The sequence below is a fragment of the Nelumbo lutea genome, chromosome 2 (assembly GCF_056320005.1).
Source record: "Nelumbo lutea isolate HS-2025 chromosome 2, American lotus-T2T, whole genome shotgun sequence".
Classification (NCBI taxonomy): Eukaryota; Viridiplantae; Streptophyta; class Magnoliopsida; order Proteales; family Nelumbonaceae; genus Nelumbo; species Nelumbo lutea.
Window position 1 is genome coordinate 33,598,630 of NC_142685.1, and position 18,636 is coordinate 33,617,265.

Here is an 18,636-nt window from a genome sequence, read left to right on the forward strand (position 1 = left end):
GGTTGAGGTTGTTCACCACTTTGTTTTGATTCTATTCCTAAAAATCTGCACATGTTGTTAGTAAACATTGTGCTGTTTAGAATATCTCTATTTAAGCTATAAGTCTGTCTTTTTTATGTATGAGCAATTCAGCTTGAATCTTCTATTCAATCCCAACATCTGGTATCAGAGCTTTTGCATTAAAAAAAAAACAACAGTTTTCTTGCAACAGCAAGGTGATATGGCGTCCGACAGCAATAGTTTTGTGCAACCAGCTATTCCCCGTTTTGATGGTCATTATGGTCATTGGAGCATGTTGATGGAAAATTTTTTAAGGTCCAAAGAGTATTGGGACATTGTAGAGAATGGAGTGACTGAACCAGTTGCAGAAGAAACACTCACTGAAGCACAAAACAAGGCTTTGGCAGATCGAAAGCTCAAGGATTTGAAAGCAAAGAATTATTTGTTTCAAGCAATTGATCGCTCGATTTTAGAAACCATTCTCTAAAAGGACACTTCGAAGCATATCTGGGATTCTATGAAGAAGAAATATTCAGGCACAGCCAGGGTGAAGCGAGCACAACTTCAAGCCCTCACAAGAGATTTTGAGACTCTTCAAATGAAATCAAGAGAGTCTGTTACCGAATTCTTTGGAAGAACAATGGGGATTGCAAACAAGATGCGCTTTCATGGTGCAGTCATGAAAGACGTTAAAGTTGTTGAGAAAATTCTGAGATCAATGACTTCAAAGTGGAACTATGTTGTCTGCTCCATTGAAGAATCCAAAGATGTTGAGCATATGTCCATTGATGAGCTTCAAAGTTCCCTACTTGTTCATGAGCAAAAACTCAATCGTGAAAATAATGAGGAGCAAACAGCTCTTAAAGCCTCTACTGAGTTCTCAGGCATGAGAGGAAGAGGTCGAGGAAGAAGTGGAAGAGGACGTGGAAGAGGTGGTTGTGGAAATAGGGACAGCACTCACATTTCCAAGAGAGATGACAACTCTCAAGAAAAAGAAAAAGGGCAGTATGACAAGTCCAAGATCAAATGTTACAGATGTGGATACTTTGGTCACTACAAGAATGAATGTTATACAAAGTTACCAAAAGAGAAGGGAGAAAAATCCAATTTCGTTGAGAAGAAGGGTGAGGAAGAAACACTTTTGATGGCCTTTCATGCATTGCAGGAGCCTGATCAAGAGACATGGTATATGGATACCGGTTGCAACAATCACATGAGTGGGTGTAAGTCTTCTTTCTTAAACTTAAATGAAGATTTTCGTTCTGTTGTAAGTTTTAGGGATAAATCAACTGTGAATGTAATGGGAAAGGGGGATATTCAAATCAGGACTAGGAATGGTTCTATTGAAATCATTTCAAATGTTTTTTATATTTCTGATTTAAAAACAAATCTTTTGAGTGCTGGTTAATTGCAAGACAAAGGTTATAAAATCACCATCTTTAAAGGAGAATGTGAGGTGTATGATCCAAAAAGAGTGGAGAACAAGTTGCAGATATTTTGACTAAGCCATTGAAGCAACCAGTGTTTGAAAAACTGGGGAACATGCTTGGAGTTTGTTCTGTTCGAAGCATTAATCAAGAAAAAGAAAAAGACCATGTGGCAATAGAATCCTAAACTGTTTTCAGCAGAAATCAATTTAAGGGAGAGTATTAAGAGTTAAATTTTATTGACATGGTAAATCAAAGACTAAGTCAAGTGTCCTAGTTTGTAGGAGTTGTAGTTGAGGATGTAGTTAAGTTTTATCAAAGACTAAGTCAAGTATCCTAGTTTGTAGGAGTTGTGGTTGAGGTTGTTTACCACTCTGTTTTGATTCTGTTCCTAAAAATCTGCACATGTTGTTAGTAAACATTGTGTTGTTTAGAATATCTCTATTTAAGCTGTAAGTCTGTCTTTTTTATGTATGAGTAATTCAGCTTGAATCTTCTATTCAATCCCAACAAAATGAAGAAGACAAATATGTTTTTCAGCATTTCTTTTTTGCTTCCTTGTTTGGTGAGAGATTTTCTATTTTTTACCCATTTTGTTGGTGATGTTTATTGTTGGAATCCAAGAGTTTTCTTGAAGTTCATCATCGAGTTGTGACTAGATAGAAAAACATTGTATCCCATTATTATTGTTGGTAGTGGATAATTTGGACTTCGGTCCCGTTGTTTTTACCCTCACATTAAGGGGTTTTACATGTAAATCTTGATGTCTACTACTATTGTTTTCTTTCAGTTTGATTATTTGCTTCCATTACTACATGTTTGTCATTTGTTGTAAAAACTCTTTGATTTGCACAAGGAAAACTAAAAGAATTTATTTTCAACAAACTGGTGTCAAAGCACTTGGTTCTTGTGTGAATCATGGAAGGAGGTTCAGTTAGAATGATTTTATTGAATGAAAGGAATTGGTCCCTCTAGAAACAAAAAATGAATGACTTATTGCTCTCTAGAGACTTGTATGCACCTATGAGAGGTGATAATGGCAAGCTGAAATATATGTCCAATGAGGATTGAGAATTCTTTAACTTAAAAGTAGTTGCTTTTATTAGACAATGGTAGGATAATAGTGTCTACCATCTTGTAACAAATAAAATTTCAACTGTTTCACTTTGGAACAAGTTGGAAGAATTGTATGAGAAGAAAACCATTGGCAATAAGTCTTTCTTGATTAGGAAAATTTTAAATTTGAAGTACAATGAAGGTACCTCCATCACCAAACACTTGAATTAAATACAAGATATTGTGAATCAATTAGCTTCAATGAAGATGGTGTTGGATGTTGAGATTCAAACTTTATTATTTTCTTGTGGAGAACAACATTGAACAATTCATAGATAGAAATTTTGCACCATAAAATGCCAATTGCATTAAACAAGGATCTAAGGAAAGCACCCTTTCTAGGCTGATTGTACCCCCACTCTGCATTCTCCTTGACTCTTTCCTCTCTCTTTCCCACTACTCCCATTTTGTCAATTCAGCACCCTTTCTCTCAATTCCTTAGGCTCAGTTTGGAAGGAATACAAATACAAATATGTACAATGCAATTACATATAAAATAATACAAAATACACGATTTTGCACTCTACATATTTGTATTTGCACTCCTTCCAAATTGAGCCTTAATTAACTCAATATATTACTTATAATATCTCCCCCCCTCTCTCCCCATAACTACTCATGTCTCTCACTCTCTTTACCCACATAACTACTCTCCTTAATTAGTTCAATTCCCTCTCTCAATTCTCTCTCTTCTCTCCATGTTAATCAGTTAACATCCATTACATTTCCATATTAGGATAGTTTATCTATCTGGAGAATGAATCAGTTAGGGGTCTGGTTTTTGGGTCGAACGGATCGACCGTTTGAACCAAACGATTGGCCCGTTCTGACAAAAAAAAAATGGTCAAAACCATTGAACGATTTAAATAGTTCAATCGCCTGGGTCAGCGGTTTGTTGATCAAATCAACATTTTTTGGCAAAATTTCGGTTTTGGGGAAAATCAAAACTGGTCACTTGATTGGTTCTCGGTTTTTTCAATCCAACCATCTGATCTGGTCCGGTTTTGCAAACCATGTCCCATAGAGTAGAACCAATTACGATTCCTTACAAAATTGGATAAAGTATTTTGGGAAGATTTTGAACAATTTTCTATTTCCATATTCCTCTTTCATTGCCAAGAACAATATTAGTTGCATTAAAATCTTGAGTCAAAACCTTGCAGATCTCATTCTTGGGTTGTATAACACCAATGATTTACATAATTAGCACTAATTAATTTAATTGTCTTTATTTACATAATTAACAGTAAATTAGTTAATTATAAGTTTCCATAATAATTACTTAGTTTATACTAATTAATTTACTGAAATTTTAACACTTTAAACCTTTAATTTATTAGGTTGCCTAATAAAATGTAGTTAGATTGTTTAATTAACAAAGTTACTTAGGGATGGCAATTTTCCCTATCCTCATCGGGTACTCGACCTCCTTGACCCAATGGGGATTAATAGGGCGGGGATAAGGTAAGGGTGAGGATGGGGATTAATAGGGATCCCTAGTTGGGGATGGGCATAGGGATGGAGAGTGAACTCCCTGCCCTACCCCGGCCCTGATTGTATATATTAAATATTATTTACATTATATATACATTAAAATATATTTAAATGTTATTTATATTTTAAGTGATTCTATTTTTTCAAATATACTTTTAATTAACTTTAATTACATAATTAACAGTAAATTGGTTAATTTCGTTTTCTTACTTAATTAAGGAATGAAGAGAAATGGTGCTGAATTGACAAAATGGGAGTAGTAGGAAGGGGAAAGGAGAGAGAGCTAAGGAGGAAGGGGGTTTGGAGAATGGAGAGGGTAGCTGAAATGGACCACTTTGCTTTATATATGTAGTATAGATTATATATATTATAAAAATTTTTGGTGATTTGGGTCCCCATGGGAAACCTGTTTTTGCCAGGGATCGGGGATGGAGAGTAACTTTTATCCCTAGCAGTGGTCAAGGTTGGAGATGGGGAATATGGTCTCTATTGCAAACGTATTCCGTTGCCATTCAATTACTTATCATAAACAACAATTTACTTATTTTACTATTAACTAACAACAATTATTTAAATTTAATAACAAATTAATAATAGTTTATTAACAACTATTATGGTATATAATTAACCTTAAGTGAATAGTAATTATGCATTTATTATTTTACTATGAATTACTTTCCTTCTATCTTATTATTTGATTTTCAAATTTCCCGTACATCACATGGAGCCTTGCTAGTATATGCATAGTTTTGATGGATTTGGAGCCAAGTGGACAAGTACCATCTCTCTCCCATCCCCAATCTCCAAAAGTTTTGGATTTCCACATGATGGAGGCCAGGCAAACGAGAATGGGTCAAATTGTCATCTCTAAATAGATTAGCGTATCGAGTGAAAAACCCTATCATAGGCTATTGGCCTGTTGATTCCCAACAGCCAAAAAATTATCCCGTTTTCATGCATTTGCCACAAAAGCTCAAATGACACGAAAGATCAATCATCCTCCATGTTTATTATAAACGTCATAAAAGTACGTCCTGAATAACTAATCTGCGACCTTTAAAATAAACGTTTAAATGTTACCAAAAGAAATAAAAAAAAAGGGTGTGTTTTTTTGAGTGGTATGTGTGAAAAACTCAAATTTTGTTTGCAACGTTGAAAGGTCAGTGATCAAGTGCATATAGATATTATGTTAGACGAAAGTGAAGGCAGTAGAATTTTCTTCCTTCACCATCAATCACTATTTTGCATTGGAAATATGCAAAGCCCCATGATAAATTAGCCAAACAAGGCTCGTTTTTATGGGGAATTGTTTGTTATAGATTCTGATTAGCTAATAAAATTAACAAAAACAAATGATATTTTGTAATTAAGAGTGAGATGTTTGATGTAAACAATACTTAGAGGTAATCATCAAAAACTGAAAATGTAAAAACTAAAAAATCAAACTAAATCGACCTATATATGTAATATATCTATGTATATGATATATTTTATATATTTTCATATATATATATATATATATATTATGTATGTATCTATTTATTTATAATATATAGGGTAAATTTCTTAAACTATCCTTATGGTGTTAATTGATTAAATGTATTCTTAATGTTTGAAAATTGACTGATGCTATGCCTACTGTTTCAAAAAATTATCATTGTTATTAAAAATATTAACATTAGGTGTAAAATACCCGTTTTGCCCTTAAATCATATGTGAAGATCTAGGGTTTCCTTGTATCATAATTACTGTTTTCACCTGTTCCGAGGATGGACAACCACCGCCGCTGCTGCTGCAACTTGAACCAGCGGCGGTAGCAACTTCCTTTCTTCCTCATTTTCTTCTCTTTTTCTTTCTCCCTTGTTCTGCCACCGCCGCTGCAACTCAAACAAACAGGGTAGTAGATTCCTTTCTCGGAATAATCTCAGTCTACCCAAATGTTATTCTCTCGTTCCCAGAAGAGCTCTTGAAGAAACCAAAACTGAAGAAGACTTACCCTGGCGAACTCCATACTATTCAAGGAAGCAAACCTCTGAAACCTGTTTAATTTTCCAGAAAACACAAAACCCAAATTCCCTCATCGAGGTGCTTTCGAAATCTTTCTTATTTTTGCTCTCTTTTCTCTCTCGACAAAAAAAAAAAAGAATTCAAATGGACCTGTTACTTAATAGAAGAAGAGAGTGACAATGAGATTTTATTCGAACGGGAGAGGAAGCCCTAGTTGATCTGGTTTGGAGAACGAATTTGATGACGAGTTCACTGGGTTGGCATCAAATTTTGTCAGTTGGGGCGTCTTGCATCTGGTAGACCCACGGAAGTTTCCCAGCCCATAAAGAAGAGCCGGCGATGGCCAAGGTCTAGAAGCTCACAAAATCATGGCGTTAACTTTTAATCAGTTTTGATACTTTTGAAAGGAAGAAGATAATAAGGGTAAAATTGAATTTAAAAAAAATTATATGTCATGTGTATATAAATTTGGACGAAATATTAACGATAAGGGTAGAATTAGTCAATTATTAAAAATAGTAAGAATAGCATCAATCAATTTTCAAACAGTAAAAATACACTTAATCAATTAACTAAACCATAAAAATAGTTTAAGAAATTTACCCTAACATATATTATAAAAGTATCAAAAAAAAAAATCAGTAAACCGAACTGATAAAAAAAAATTAAGCGATCAACTGATTAACTGGTTGGATTTAACAGTTTTCAAAAAATGGGTTGTGTCGGTATATGCCCACAGTTGAGCTTGAGCACCTCCAAAACACTACCTGATGATCTGCTGACTAGATTAACAGTTCAATCCTTTAGGTATTGTGAATATTTTGTGGATTACTTGCTTATAGAACACACACCTAAGACCATATCCATTACTTAGGTGTGTGTTCTGAAATCATGTGCAGATGGAGATGGTTTTACGATACAAAATGTCTTATCCTCCACACGACGGAATATGTCGAGGATCAGCCCATGGTACCATGGATTGAATGAATATCATATATAATAAATATCTGAAGTATTTTAATTGATAGACTAGGTCGTCATTGAGTTGTTGGTTAAGTCAACAGATTATTTTTAGCAATTAAGCAGTTGACAAGGACACGACCTGGATTTCCAGCTGGGTGATGCGTTGACCAGGCTCAAAGGCACGTGGTTAAGAACCTTTCTCTCAACATAACAGTTGGGACGGATCCAATAACCTTGATAGATAGGCCAAATAGACTAGGTCGTCATTGAGTTGTTGGTTAAGTCAACAGATTAGTTTTAGCAATTAAGCAGTTGAGAAGGAGACAACCTGGATTTCCAGCTGGGTGATGCGTTGACCAGGTTCACAGGCTAGGTCAACACGTGGTTAAGAACCTTTCTCTCAACAAGGAATTTGGATTTTGTTCCTCACACCAACCTCACAGAATTTTGCAGCCGTGTATTGAAAAATATTCTCGATGTGCGGTTTTAAGTGCTATAATATTGGTGCGAAGCGTGCTCTGTGAGGAGCAAATTCAACAAGCTAAAACATACAAACACAACAACCCTTAAATTGACTGCAAATTAAGGTGCTGAATCGATCAATAAGTTACTAAAGAAAAGGTCAATAAAGTGCATTAAACAAAATGAGATTTTCATTAACAAGGAAAAGCTATATCACCAAAACCTATGTGGTGTGAGGTGTGCAACTGTATAAATTAAACTAGCCCGGCCTGATGGTTTAAGATAAAAAATTAAGAAAAAAAAAAATGTAGGGAGCTGGGAGGACTTTATTGTAGTGATCGATGCCAAACATCCTCTAAGACAAAGAAGAGAAAGCTTTTATTATGATCGTCAAAATACAGGAGTAGAGGTTATAGGATTGTTAAAAAACACAAGGAATTGAAGGTTTTTAAAATTTACCCTGTTGGTTATATAAAGTTTAAATGCCTATGTAGTAGCACTACTTATACTTGTCATTGTTCCCAATTATACAAATTCATAAAGATTTATAAGGCCGATTGAACAATAAAATTAAACCCCTTAATTAAATGACCTGAGAATGAGATGCCATCGTTTCGTTTGTTGGTGTAAGCCTTTCTGTAAAGCCCAAGAGATCAATGAGACAGATTTAAGGGGTATTCTACACAATTGAATGCATTTGTTTTCATTTGCTTTTGAAATTGTCACATCGGCAAATAAAAAATCATCTTCAACTTTGTTTTTATTTTGAAAGGTAAAAAAAGTTGGTTTTATTTCAAAAAACAACACATATATTTTGAACTATAAAACAAAAAAGTTATTATGTATAATCATTTTTAAAACAAAAAGCAATTCTTGTAGTATAGTAATTATATAATTTATGGAACACAATACTAAATAGCAAATGCTTTGTAGTGTTTGTTGTTAAAAACAAACATTTGATTTAATTTGTTTTTAGAACCGACAACACTGTGAAAAACAATTCACCTAACTTGTATTGTACAACTCCCCTTAATAATTTTGATGAAAACCACCCTTGATAATTTTCGTAAGCCTCAGTATAAAGGCGTAAGTATATATAGGACAACTTCATTGGCATCAGGAGGGCTCAAATCACTCCAACCCCTTAATTAATTTGATGAATTTCATTGGTTAATGAATGTAACCTTTAGGGGGCTTTATGGGACACTTGAACTTAACCTTTAGGTGGATAAATAACTTTCGAGACAAACTCCAAAGCCTGTGAGTCTTCCCATACAATGAGGCAAGCTGAAGCTCCCGCTATCTTGCTTTCTTCTCTACTCTTTGCCCTACTTGTTGGTCATAGCGCGGCCGATAATTACTTGTTCCACTTTTGCATGGACAGAGGCAACTTCACCAGCAACAGTGCATATAAACAGAATCTGGATCTCCTCCTCTCTCAGCTTTCCACTGCAGCAGCAAGCGATAGCTTTTATAACGTCACGGCTGGCCAGATTCCGGACAAAGTCTATAGTCTTTTCATGTGCAGAGGAGATGTTAACTTGAATGTCTGCCATGCATGCGTCCAAGCTGCGAGTGAAGACCTTGTGAAACGTTGCCCCTACCAGAAGGAAGCAATCATATGGCATGATCAGTGTATGCTCAGATACTCGAACCGATCCATCTTTTCGACTTTGGATTCAGACTCATCTGGATCCGCTTATTTGACAAGTATTAGTAATGTTTCCGATGTTAGTCAGCTTGATGAAGCACTAAATAAAACGTTCCCTGCTCTCATTGCCCGTGCCGCCTTCGATCCTTCCAGCAGCAAAATGTTCGCGACCGGAGAGGCGGCTTTTGGTCCGCTGCGGACTGTATATTGTCTTGCACAGTGCACTCCGGATATATCTCGAGCTGATTGCTCATTTTGTCTCAAGACAGCTACCACATATTTAACAAAAAATTGTCATGGGAGGGAAACTGGAGACCAACTCTGGTCAAATTGTATTCTGAGGTATAGCATATACCCATTCTATCAATCCCTACCTCCTCCGCCACCGTCAACAAACACCACCGTAACAAATACAACAACAGCAGCAGCAGCAGGTATTTTTATGATCGATCTTTCATGCATATATCTCTGTGTAAAATATGCAATATGCAATATATATTTCTTTGTTTTCATTTCTGCTGTAATACATAGTTGGGTGCTGGCTTTGCGGTCGGTGCTTGATTTTGTAGATTGTATGAAATCTACAACTTTTGAGAGTATTGTCTCTGGTATTCGATAAAGCTGTTGAAAATTTAAGATTTTCTCGGAAAGCCGACAAGTTTAACTGCCACATGTATGTGTCTGCAGACAATAAGCCAAATTCGTCTCCTGTTGCTATTATTATCGCCATTCCAACAGCTACAACACTTATAGTTCTATCCAGTCTTTGCTTCTACGTATATAGGAGGAGGAGGAGAAGCAACAGCAGCAAGATGATGAGAATACCAGAACAAGACGTTGACGGTACGGTAACAATTATTTACTTGTTAATTTGCAATATGTTTGTTAGAGTAGTTCAAAAAAATTTGACAATAAGGCTCAGTTTTCGATGGAGTGGTATAAATACAAATATCTAGAGTGGAAATTTGACAAAAAAAAACTTCTATTTTGTTTCAAATTTTAATTTATTTTATTTGATTTCAGTACAAATGAAGTAAATTAAAACATAAAGAAGTAAAACCCCAAAACAAAATTAAACAGGAATTTGAATTTTTTTCGGATCCGCCATTTCTAATCAAACTGGCCTGACGGTTAAGACTGTTTGGCCTACCAGGGGGCAGCATTTCCTGCTATTTCACCCCAAACCGTTTGTTTGTCAAAACAAATGTTAAAAAGAAAAAACAAACATTGACCTGATCAACAACAGTGACCCAAATAGTTGAGCCACTAGACAGGTCAAACCGTAGATCATTCATTTATTTTCCTTTTTTGTGTATTATATTTTAACTAATAATTCTCAAACATATTTATTTTTGTTTAGTATAGATGGCGAATGTGAACAATATGTAGCGTAAGAGATATCCTCTACTTTTTACATGTTTATTGTATTTTTAATTTTTATATATTTTATTTATTTTTACTATTTTATTATTTTATTTATAACATCGCAAATAGTTCTGTTTCTGATTTTTTTTAAATATGCTAATTTTAAATAATATGCGTATATGAGAGAGAGAGAGAGAGGGGTTTTGAACTCTCTTATTTTCCATTAAATCCAAACATGGGCCAAATGAGATTTCTCTACTTTTGCCTGTTCCTCACACGAAACACAAGGTGTTGCCACGCTCTCACATTTTCTTCTGCTGCAAAGAAAAACTAATTTATGCATGGATTAGCTATACTATATCATGACAATGCTTGCCTATTGGATTCTATGTGCATACTAAAATATTAAATCGAAATATCATATTATAAGATTATTATTTATACCTTTACCCAAAATTAAATGTAATTAATTAAGGCAAGGGAGTGTGTTTTCAAAACTAAAACAACTGTGAGTTGAAAACAATATAATCACATAGGCCAAAGTGCTAAACACGGCAACACCCCCGTTCAACATAGGGAGAATGACGGTTCAACCCCTATAAAGTCAATTGTTGATGGCGGTTAAGATTGTTCAACCATTTTTTAACTGTCACAACTTACAATTGTTTGTAGAAACCGTCAATCTTGCTTGCATACATGAATGATGTGACATGGTTGAAATCGTCAATGACCCTGCCCTAATTCAACTGTTATTCAACATTATCAATTAGAAATAATTAGTGACTAAAGAAATCAATTATTTAATGTAATTCATGTATTATCTGAATTACTTAAAATACCTTAAGTTTCAGAACCTAGTTAAAGTATTCCTGAACTTTTTGTAAATATGATCATATTACCCTTTGTCATTAGTTTCATTATATTTTGGTTATGCGATGTCAAGTAACGTGTTTAGAATTTCATAATCCCAAATTTGCCTTGTCAGAACCTGGGTTCTCTTTGATAAAACCTGGACTTCATTTTTGGTAATAAATAAACATTGAATTGAAAAAAAAAAAACAAAAGATAAAGAAAATACAACGGTTCTAAGCAATAATATATATAATATGTATGTATCTATTTATTTATAATATATAGGGTAAATTTCTTAAACTATCCTTACGTGTTAATTGATTAAATGTATCCTTAATGTTTGAAAATTGACTTACCCCTACTGTTTCAAAAAATTATCATTGTTATTAAAAATATTAACATTAGGTATAAAATACCCGTTTTGCCCTTAAATCATATGTAAAGATCTAGGGTTTCCTTATATCATAATTACTGTTTTCACCTGTTCCGAGGATGGACAACCACCGCCGTGGCTGCTGCAACTTGAACCAGCGGCGGTAGCAACTTCCTTTCTTCCTCATTTTCTTCTCTTTTTCTTTCTCCCTTGCTCTGCCACCGCCGCTGCAACTCAAACCAACATGGTAGTAGATTCCTTTTTCGGAATAATCTCAGTCTACCCAAATGTTATTCTCTCGTTCCCAGAAGAGCTCTTGAAGAAACCAACTCTGGTCAAATTGTATTCTCAGGTATAGCATATACCCATTCTATCAATCCCTACCTCCTCCGCCACCATCGGCTCCCTCGCCACTACATACAAACACCACCGTAACAAACCAATGTAGCATTAATTAATCCCAACAGTTCATATCATGTAATTTATTTATAGCATATTTTTTATCATTAAACATTAATTCGATGCCCACTTAAGTTTTATCAAATAAAAAAAAAAATAAAACTTAATTTGGTGTCCAAATAACTTACATCTAGCTTTATAGCCACCTGAAATCACACCTGCTTTAAAGAAAACAAAATACGAGTAACGCTTCTATATCTCTCTCTAGCTCTAATTTGATCTTTTTGAAGCTCAACTTCACCATCTCTGTTTGCTATTTTGTATTGAAGATGCGGATGAAATTATAAGCGCAGAATACTTGCAAATTGACTTTGATGTAATAAGAGCTGCAACAGATAACTTCTCTTATGCTAATAAGATTGGTCAAGGTGGATTTGGCATCGTTTATAAGGTAATGAGATTATAAGAATATTGTCATAATGACAAGTCAAATTATATTTACATATTAACATGTTAGATAATAGAATAAGAAAAGTCTTAAGGTTATAAAGTAGGTTTCTGTTCATTTTAGATGAGATTTTATTATGAATTTCTCTCATATATCTTTGTGGAATATATCCTTAGGGTACATTCTCAAATGGACAAAATGTGGCTGTGAAGAGGCTGTCTAAAATTTTTGGACAAGGAGAAGTAGAATTCAAAAATGAGGTTCTATTAGTAGCCAAGCTTCAACACAGAAATCTTGTGAAGTTGTTAGGGTTCTGCTTAGAAGGGGAAGAAAGGTTACTCATCTATGAATTCGTGCAGAATGGGAGTTTGGATAACTTCATATTTGGTTTGTCTCTACCATTTTGAATTATATTACTGTCTTACCATTTGACAAGCATGAGTATACAATATTACAAGGTTTCGAATCACCAAATAGGGGCTAGTTCTACAACATTTCACTTATGGCTGTAATCCCACTAGTCGGATCAGGAGGTATTTTCCCAAGAACTCTAGCATATTTGGTTGATGGGCATACTGAAGTGGTTCCATATATTAGACCATTTTGGGGCCCGAATGATCATATGTTAGCACATGGCTAAAACCAACTCTCTCTCTCCTATTTCCCATCAAACCAAAATACATCCTTTGGAAATGAGTATTTAATTTAAGGGTTAGATAGAAGATATCTGCATCTATCTATAAAACTGTAAATGGATGTTTCTGGCTTTTGGAATTTTTATTGGACAACAAATGTTCCTCTCTAAAGTTTTAATTGGAAAACAAGCAAAGGTAAATTGCAATTTTACATCTTCATTTAGTATTGTTTATTTGATAAGAAGATACAAAAGTATTTATTTTGTTCAATAATTGAAAAATAATCTATAGCAAAAATGTCATTTTGCATTTTCCATTTAATGTTTATTTATGCTATTATAACAGTGTGCATAATCGTGTGGAACTTTTGTTTGATTAAACGACCCCAATTTTTGAAAAGGACAAAATTGTAATTTGAAAAACCACTATTCACTTCATCCAAATCCCTCTCATATTAAGTCTCATATTTGAAGTATTAACTCTCATTAACATTCATTGAATCATTTTCTTGACTAGAATACCCTTATTTTTTAATTTGGTTCTTCTCTAATTGTAAAGGCACAAAATGTAATTTGAATTACCACATTTCTCCTCATTCAATTCCTTCTCATTATGTCTTATCTTAGGGTTTTAACTCCCATTTTTATTGAATCCTACTTTTAAGATATTATTTAATTGTTTTCCTATTTGGTGACAAATCAACAATTCAACATTTTGGGTCAAAATGTGTCAATCCTAAATGTCATAGTGAAATAATAATAAAATTAAAAAAGATAAGAATATACAAAAGTATAAAAATACAAAAAGAATTTGTAGAGAACATTTAAGCACATTTCTAATATATATTGTATATTTATCATATTAAACAAAAAAAAGATTACAAGCTATTCAACATGGTCTAGCATCAGGAAATGTATTAAGATGCACATGAGCTAATAAGTCCTTGCAAAAATCTATTATATATAACGATATTATCTCTTTAGATTATGAGGAGGGGAAATTATCTTTCTATTTTTAGATTAAAGGAAATAAAATAACCACTAGGATGATTGGTGGATTGGTGGTCTATTCCTTTTTTTTTTTTTTTTAAATTGGCACTAGCTACATGCATATTAATCGCCTTATTAGTATTTAGGATCCGTTTGGTTTACAGTTGGAATTGGAATCGAAATCCTTCGGAATTGAAATTGAAATAGCCCATTCTAATTCTGGTTCTAAACCTTTATTTCCGCAAACCAAACGGGTCCTTAATTCCAAAATATTTGAGCCATTTCTCTTTTTTTTTTTTTTCTTTGGTGAATGTCTTAGATCCAACTAAGCGTATTCAGTTAGATTGGAACACACGATACAAGATCATAAGAGAAATTGCTCGAGGACTCCTTTATCTTCATGAAGATTCTCGAATTAGAATTGTCCATCGGGATCTTAAAGCCAGCAATATTCTTTTAGATGGTGAGATGAATCCAAAAATTTCAGATTTTGGCATGGCAAGGCTCTTTGTGGTTGATCAAACTCAAGGACTTACAAATCGAATTGTGGGAACATTGTAAGTCAAATATACCCTCTTAGTTAATTAGTATTCCGCTAGTCAAAGGGATGTATTAATTGCTGAAAGGCCAAACAGGGTTGTTATACATTTAATTGTTCACAATTGCAATATTAAATAGTTTTTTTCTACTAACGACTGATGAGATTATATTCTAAATTGTAACATAACTAATTATCCTAATGCAGTGGATATATGGCGCCGGAGTATGCAATGCATGGGCAATTCTCAGTCAAGTCTGATGTATTTAGTTTTGGTGTTCTACTGCTAGAAATTGTTAGCGGACAAAAGAATAGCTACTCCAATCATTCAGAAAATCTTCTTAGCCGTGTAAGTATATACATGGAGTTATAAAAAACTTAATTTCTTTCAGAAAAAAAAGGGTTAATAATATTATTATATGAAACAGATTACAAATGCTAAAAAGAAGATTAAATTGTTAGGAACTTATTAATTAACCACTAGATGTATGAGTTGGTTAAATTTTGCAGGCTTGGAGATGTTGGAATGAAAGCGCATCATTAGAGTTCACAGATCCAACTCTAACAAAAAATTACTCTAAAGTTGAAGTGTTGCGATGCATTCACATTGGATTATTATGCATTCAAGAAAACATAGCTGACAGGCCAACCATGGCTTCAGTTGTTCAAGCGCTCAATAACAACTCTGGACTGCCTATACCTTCAGCACCAGCCTTCGTTATCCCTGGTAAAATGGAGGCTAGCTTGTCATCTAAAGAAAATTATTATCCGACGCCTGCTGAGTCGGATCAATCCACAAGTAATGTGTCAACTACCAAGATATGCCCTCGATAATAGTCGTGGTTGGAGGATATTCAATTCTCATAAACATGATATGTAGCAACTAAATGTAATTTTAAGTTCTTTTAATTTGTTGGGCTTAGCTTAATTTACTCATTTACATGGAGGCTTGAAGACATCCATCCAAACTGCTATTGTATGTCAAGTTTGTCTATTGTGCATTTTCACTATTTACCTTTTGCTTTGTCAATAAAGACCACCATTTAGTTTCTTTTATTTTCCAATTTTATTTCATTTGGTTTGCAGTTGGAATTGGAATTGGAATTGGAATGATATGTTAATAATTTAAGGGTTTATTTAAAGGCAAATTTGGTTCCAAGGCTGGTTCCACCAAGGCCAACTAAGGACGGTTCATCGGGTCGGTTTGGATAGGCTAAACCCCTAGACCCTAGAACCAACCTGGGTGGGGGTCAGTTTTAAGAATTTGGAATCAGACCTTATCCTATAACAGATCGGGTAGCATCGGTTCAAAGTCGGTTCCATACAGTTCCAAGTAGAACCTACCCATTTGCTCACCCCTACTAACACAAACCAACTTTATAGTACTTTACCCATTTAAAGGCATCTGCTAATTGGTCACCCGTAGCAATGTATTGCACATGTAGTAAATGCTTCATGACAAGATATCGCAAGAAATGAAAGTCTACTTACGTTATGAGTACAAGAATGGAAAATTGGGTGAGGGATGTCAATTGGATTGGATTTGGTACAATCTGATCCAATCCAATGTGAGCCTATTACAAATGGACCAGGTCTAGTCCAATCCAATGAATATTTTAGACCAGTCCAATTCAATGTTTGGACCGTCCTATCTGTTCAAATTCATTTTAATTTAGATTGGTTTTAATCCAAACCTGGTCCATTGATACCTATATTCTTATCTTCTATCAATAAACTAGATATTGGTTAAATGCAATCCAATCCAATATAAATTCATTACAAATGACTAGGTTCAATCCAATCCAATAAATACTTTGAACCATTGAGTCTGGACTGATCCAATTGAATATGTCTTGTTGGTTCATCCATTCCGTCCAAATTGATTTTGGTTTGGACGGGACCAATCCAAAATCGATTTGTTGATACCCTTTTGGGTGTCATGTCAAATAAGTAGCTCCAATCTTGTCACACCCAATCAGAGGTGGTGAAGGAAGAGGATGCTCCAAATCCATTAACAAGAAGCAAATCCCTATCACCTGATTGGCAACATTAGCACAAGAGTGGAATTTGGACCTTATTCTTGATTGTGCAACTGTGGCCTACTTCTTGGAGCTCCAAACAATCAAATTGGACCCAAGAAGAAGGGATACCCACCAGTGGACTATCTATCATCTCAGAACCTAGCCTAATCTGCATTTGAGAATGCTTCGGGAGAGCAACTTGAAGAATTAAATTCCAACCCATAATCAATAGTAAATTTGAGGTATCTCAAAATTCTTTTGACAGTTAGCCAATGCTAACCTATTGGCAAATCAGATTTCCTACCCACATTCTACCTGCCTTGAATTGTAGCAACACATCCCCTTCTTGTATTGTGAAATGTGTGGTTGGAGTGTACTATGGGTTAAGTGCGGGTAGAGAAAGTGAGTAGAAAATCTAGATTGATTTGTTGGGGCATGTAAGAATTGACAAACTTTGTTGATTGAAAAAGGTATTTCTAGTTGTGCAAGAGTGAGATATTGGAGTGCTCCTGACACTTCTATACTCAACTAGGTTAGTAAGTTGGAACAGGAGAGCAATTTGGCATGTAACATGCATGTTGGCTCATTTCAACAAGTTAATTAATAGTGTACTTGTGTTGGCCAAGTATGGGACTTAAAGAATTTTTAGTGTGCTCAATACCAAGAAGTGCGCATGACCGTATTGAAGACAAACACAGACCATCCTAGTGTAGGCTTATATCTAACACATCACCTAATCAGATTCAAAGAGTTCAGATAAGATAGAGCTCAGCTCTCATAAGAAGTCCAATCTGTTGTAACAATAAGATAATGTGATAAGTCATACTTATACTCAAACTTGTAACATACACTATACATACTTAGTTTACACAACTCACCATGCGTGGGGTTTTCTGCATATTACTTTTCCTTTCATGGTATCAAAGCCTTTTAGGCTAACATCAATCACTCTCATGGCTTCTACTCACTCAACTACCATTCCCTCACATCAGCCAAGTGCTGCAACTCCAAGCCCGACTTCATTGATCCAGAGATTCAAGGAATCACTAGTTTGATCTTTGTCAAATTAACAAAGGGTAATTACATCTTGTGGAGCATTCTAGTTGATCCTACTCTACATGGACTACACATACTCGGGTATGTGGATGGCTCATTTCCCTGTCCGTCTCAGTATGATGAGACTTCTACATCATTCACTCAAGGTACCCATACTCCTAACCCTGCATATACCACATGGATTGAACAAGATCAATTGATCTTGAATTTTTTACTATCAACCCTTACTGAATTAGTTCTTGCAAGTGTTGTGGTTGTTCCATTTCTAAGGAATTGTGGACTGATCTAAACTGGTTGTTCTCTTCATCCAACCATTTTCGTATCAATGATTTAGAATTGGAGTTAGTGCATGTTCAAAAGGGAAATTTGTCTTTGAACACTATATACAAAAGATAAAAGGTTCATTGGCTGTGGCTAGTTACGTTGTACTTGAGATTGAATTTATTCATCATTTACTTCGGGGCTTAACCTATATTATGATGCTTTTGTTGTCTCTGTAACAACAAGACTTAATGATCTTAGTTCTGCTGATATTCAAATTAAAGTCTCTTATTGTCTTATGAAAAGCAGCTTTTTAGGGGGTGATTAAGTCAAATGACATATAAGCCCTAGAAATAACCAAAACATCCCTCCCAATAGCCATAAAAATCTAGTTTTAGAGGGTATTTTGGTTAATCCCTTTAATTCCTATAAATACTCCCACCCTCCTTCATTCTCACCACAAGTCTCATAGTCACTTACATACTCTCATTCTCTATTACTCTCTACAATCTACATACTCTCGTACTCTCTTCATTTTCTCAATTTTATTCTTTTATTCCAATTTCCAAATTTCAAGAA

The 18,636-nt window shown here is 34.6% G+C and overlaps 2 protein-coding genes across 2 annotated transcripts; both read left to right on the forward strand.

Annotated features, from left to right (window-relative positions):
• Nucleotides 1–517: 517 nt before the first annotated feature.
• On the forward strand, nt 518–1,408 carry LOC148869732 (uncharacterized). The gene has a single exon (XM_088969931.1). It carries the CDS (start codon nt 518–520, stop codon nt 1,406–1,408), a length of 891 nt encoding a protein of 296 aa, XP_088826057.1.
• A 7,313-nt stretch (nt 1,409–8,721) lies between these two features.
• On the forward strand, nt 8,722–15,736 carry LOC148869733 (cysteine-rich receptor-like protein kinase 8). The gene is made up of 7 exons (XM_088968334.1): nt 8,722–9,554; nt 9,808–9,963; nt 12,439–12,560; nt 12,734–12,944; nt 14,501–14,738; nt 14,927–15,068; nt 15,230–15,736. Exons 1-7 carry the CDS (start codon nt 8,747–8,749, stop codon nt 15,551–15,553), a joined length of 2,001 nt encoding a protein of 666 aa, XP_088824460.1. The 5' UTR covers nt 8,722–8,746; the 3' UTR covers nt 15,554–15,736.
• Nucleotides 15,737–18,636: the final 2,900 nt, after the last annotated feature.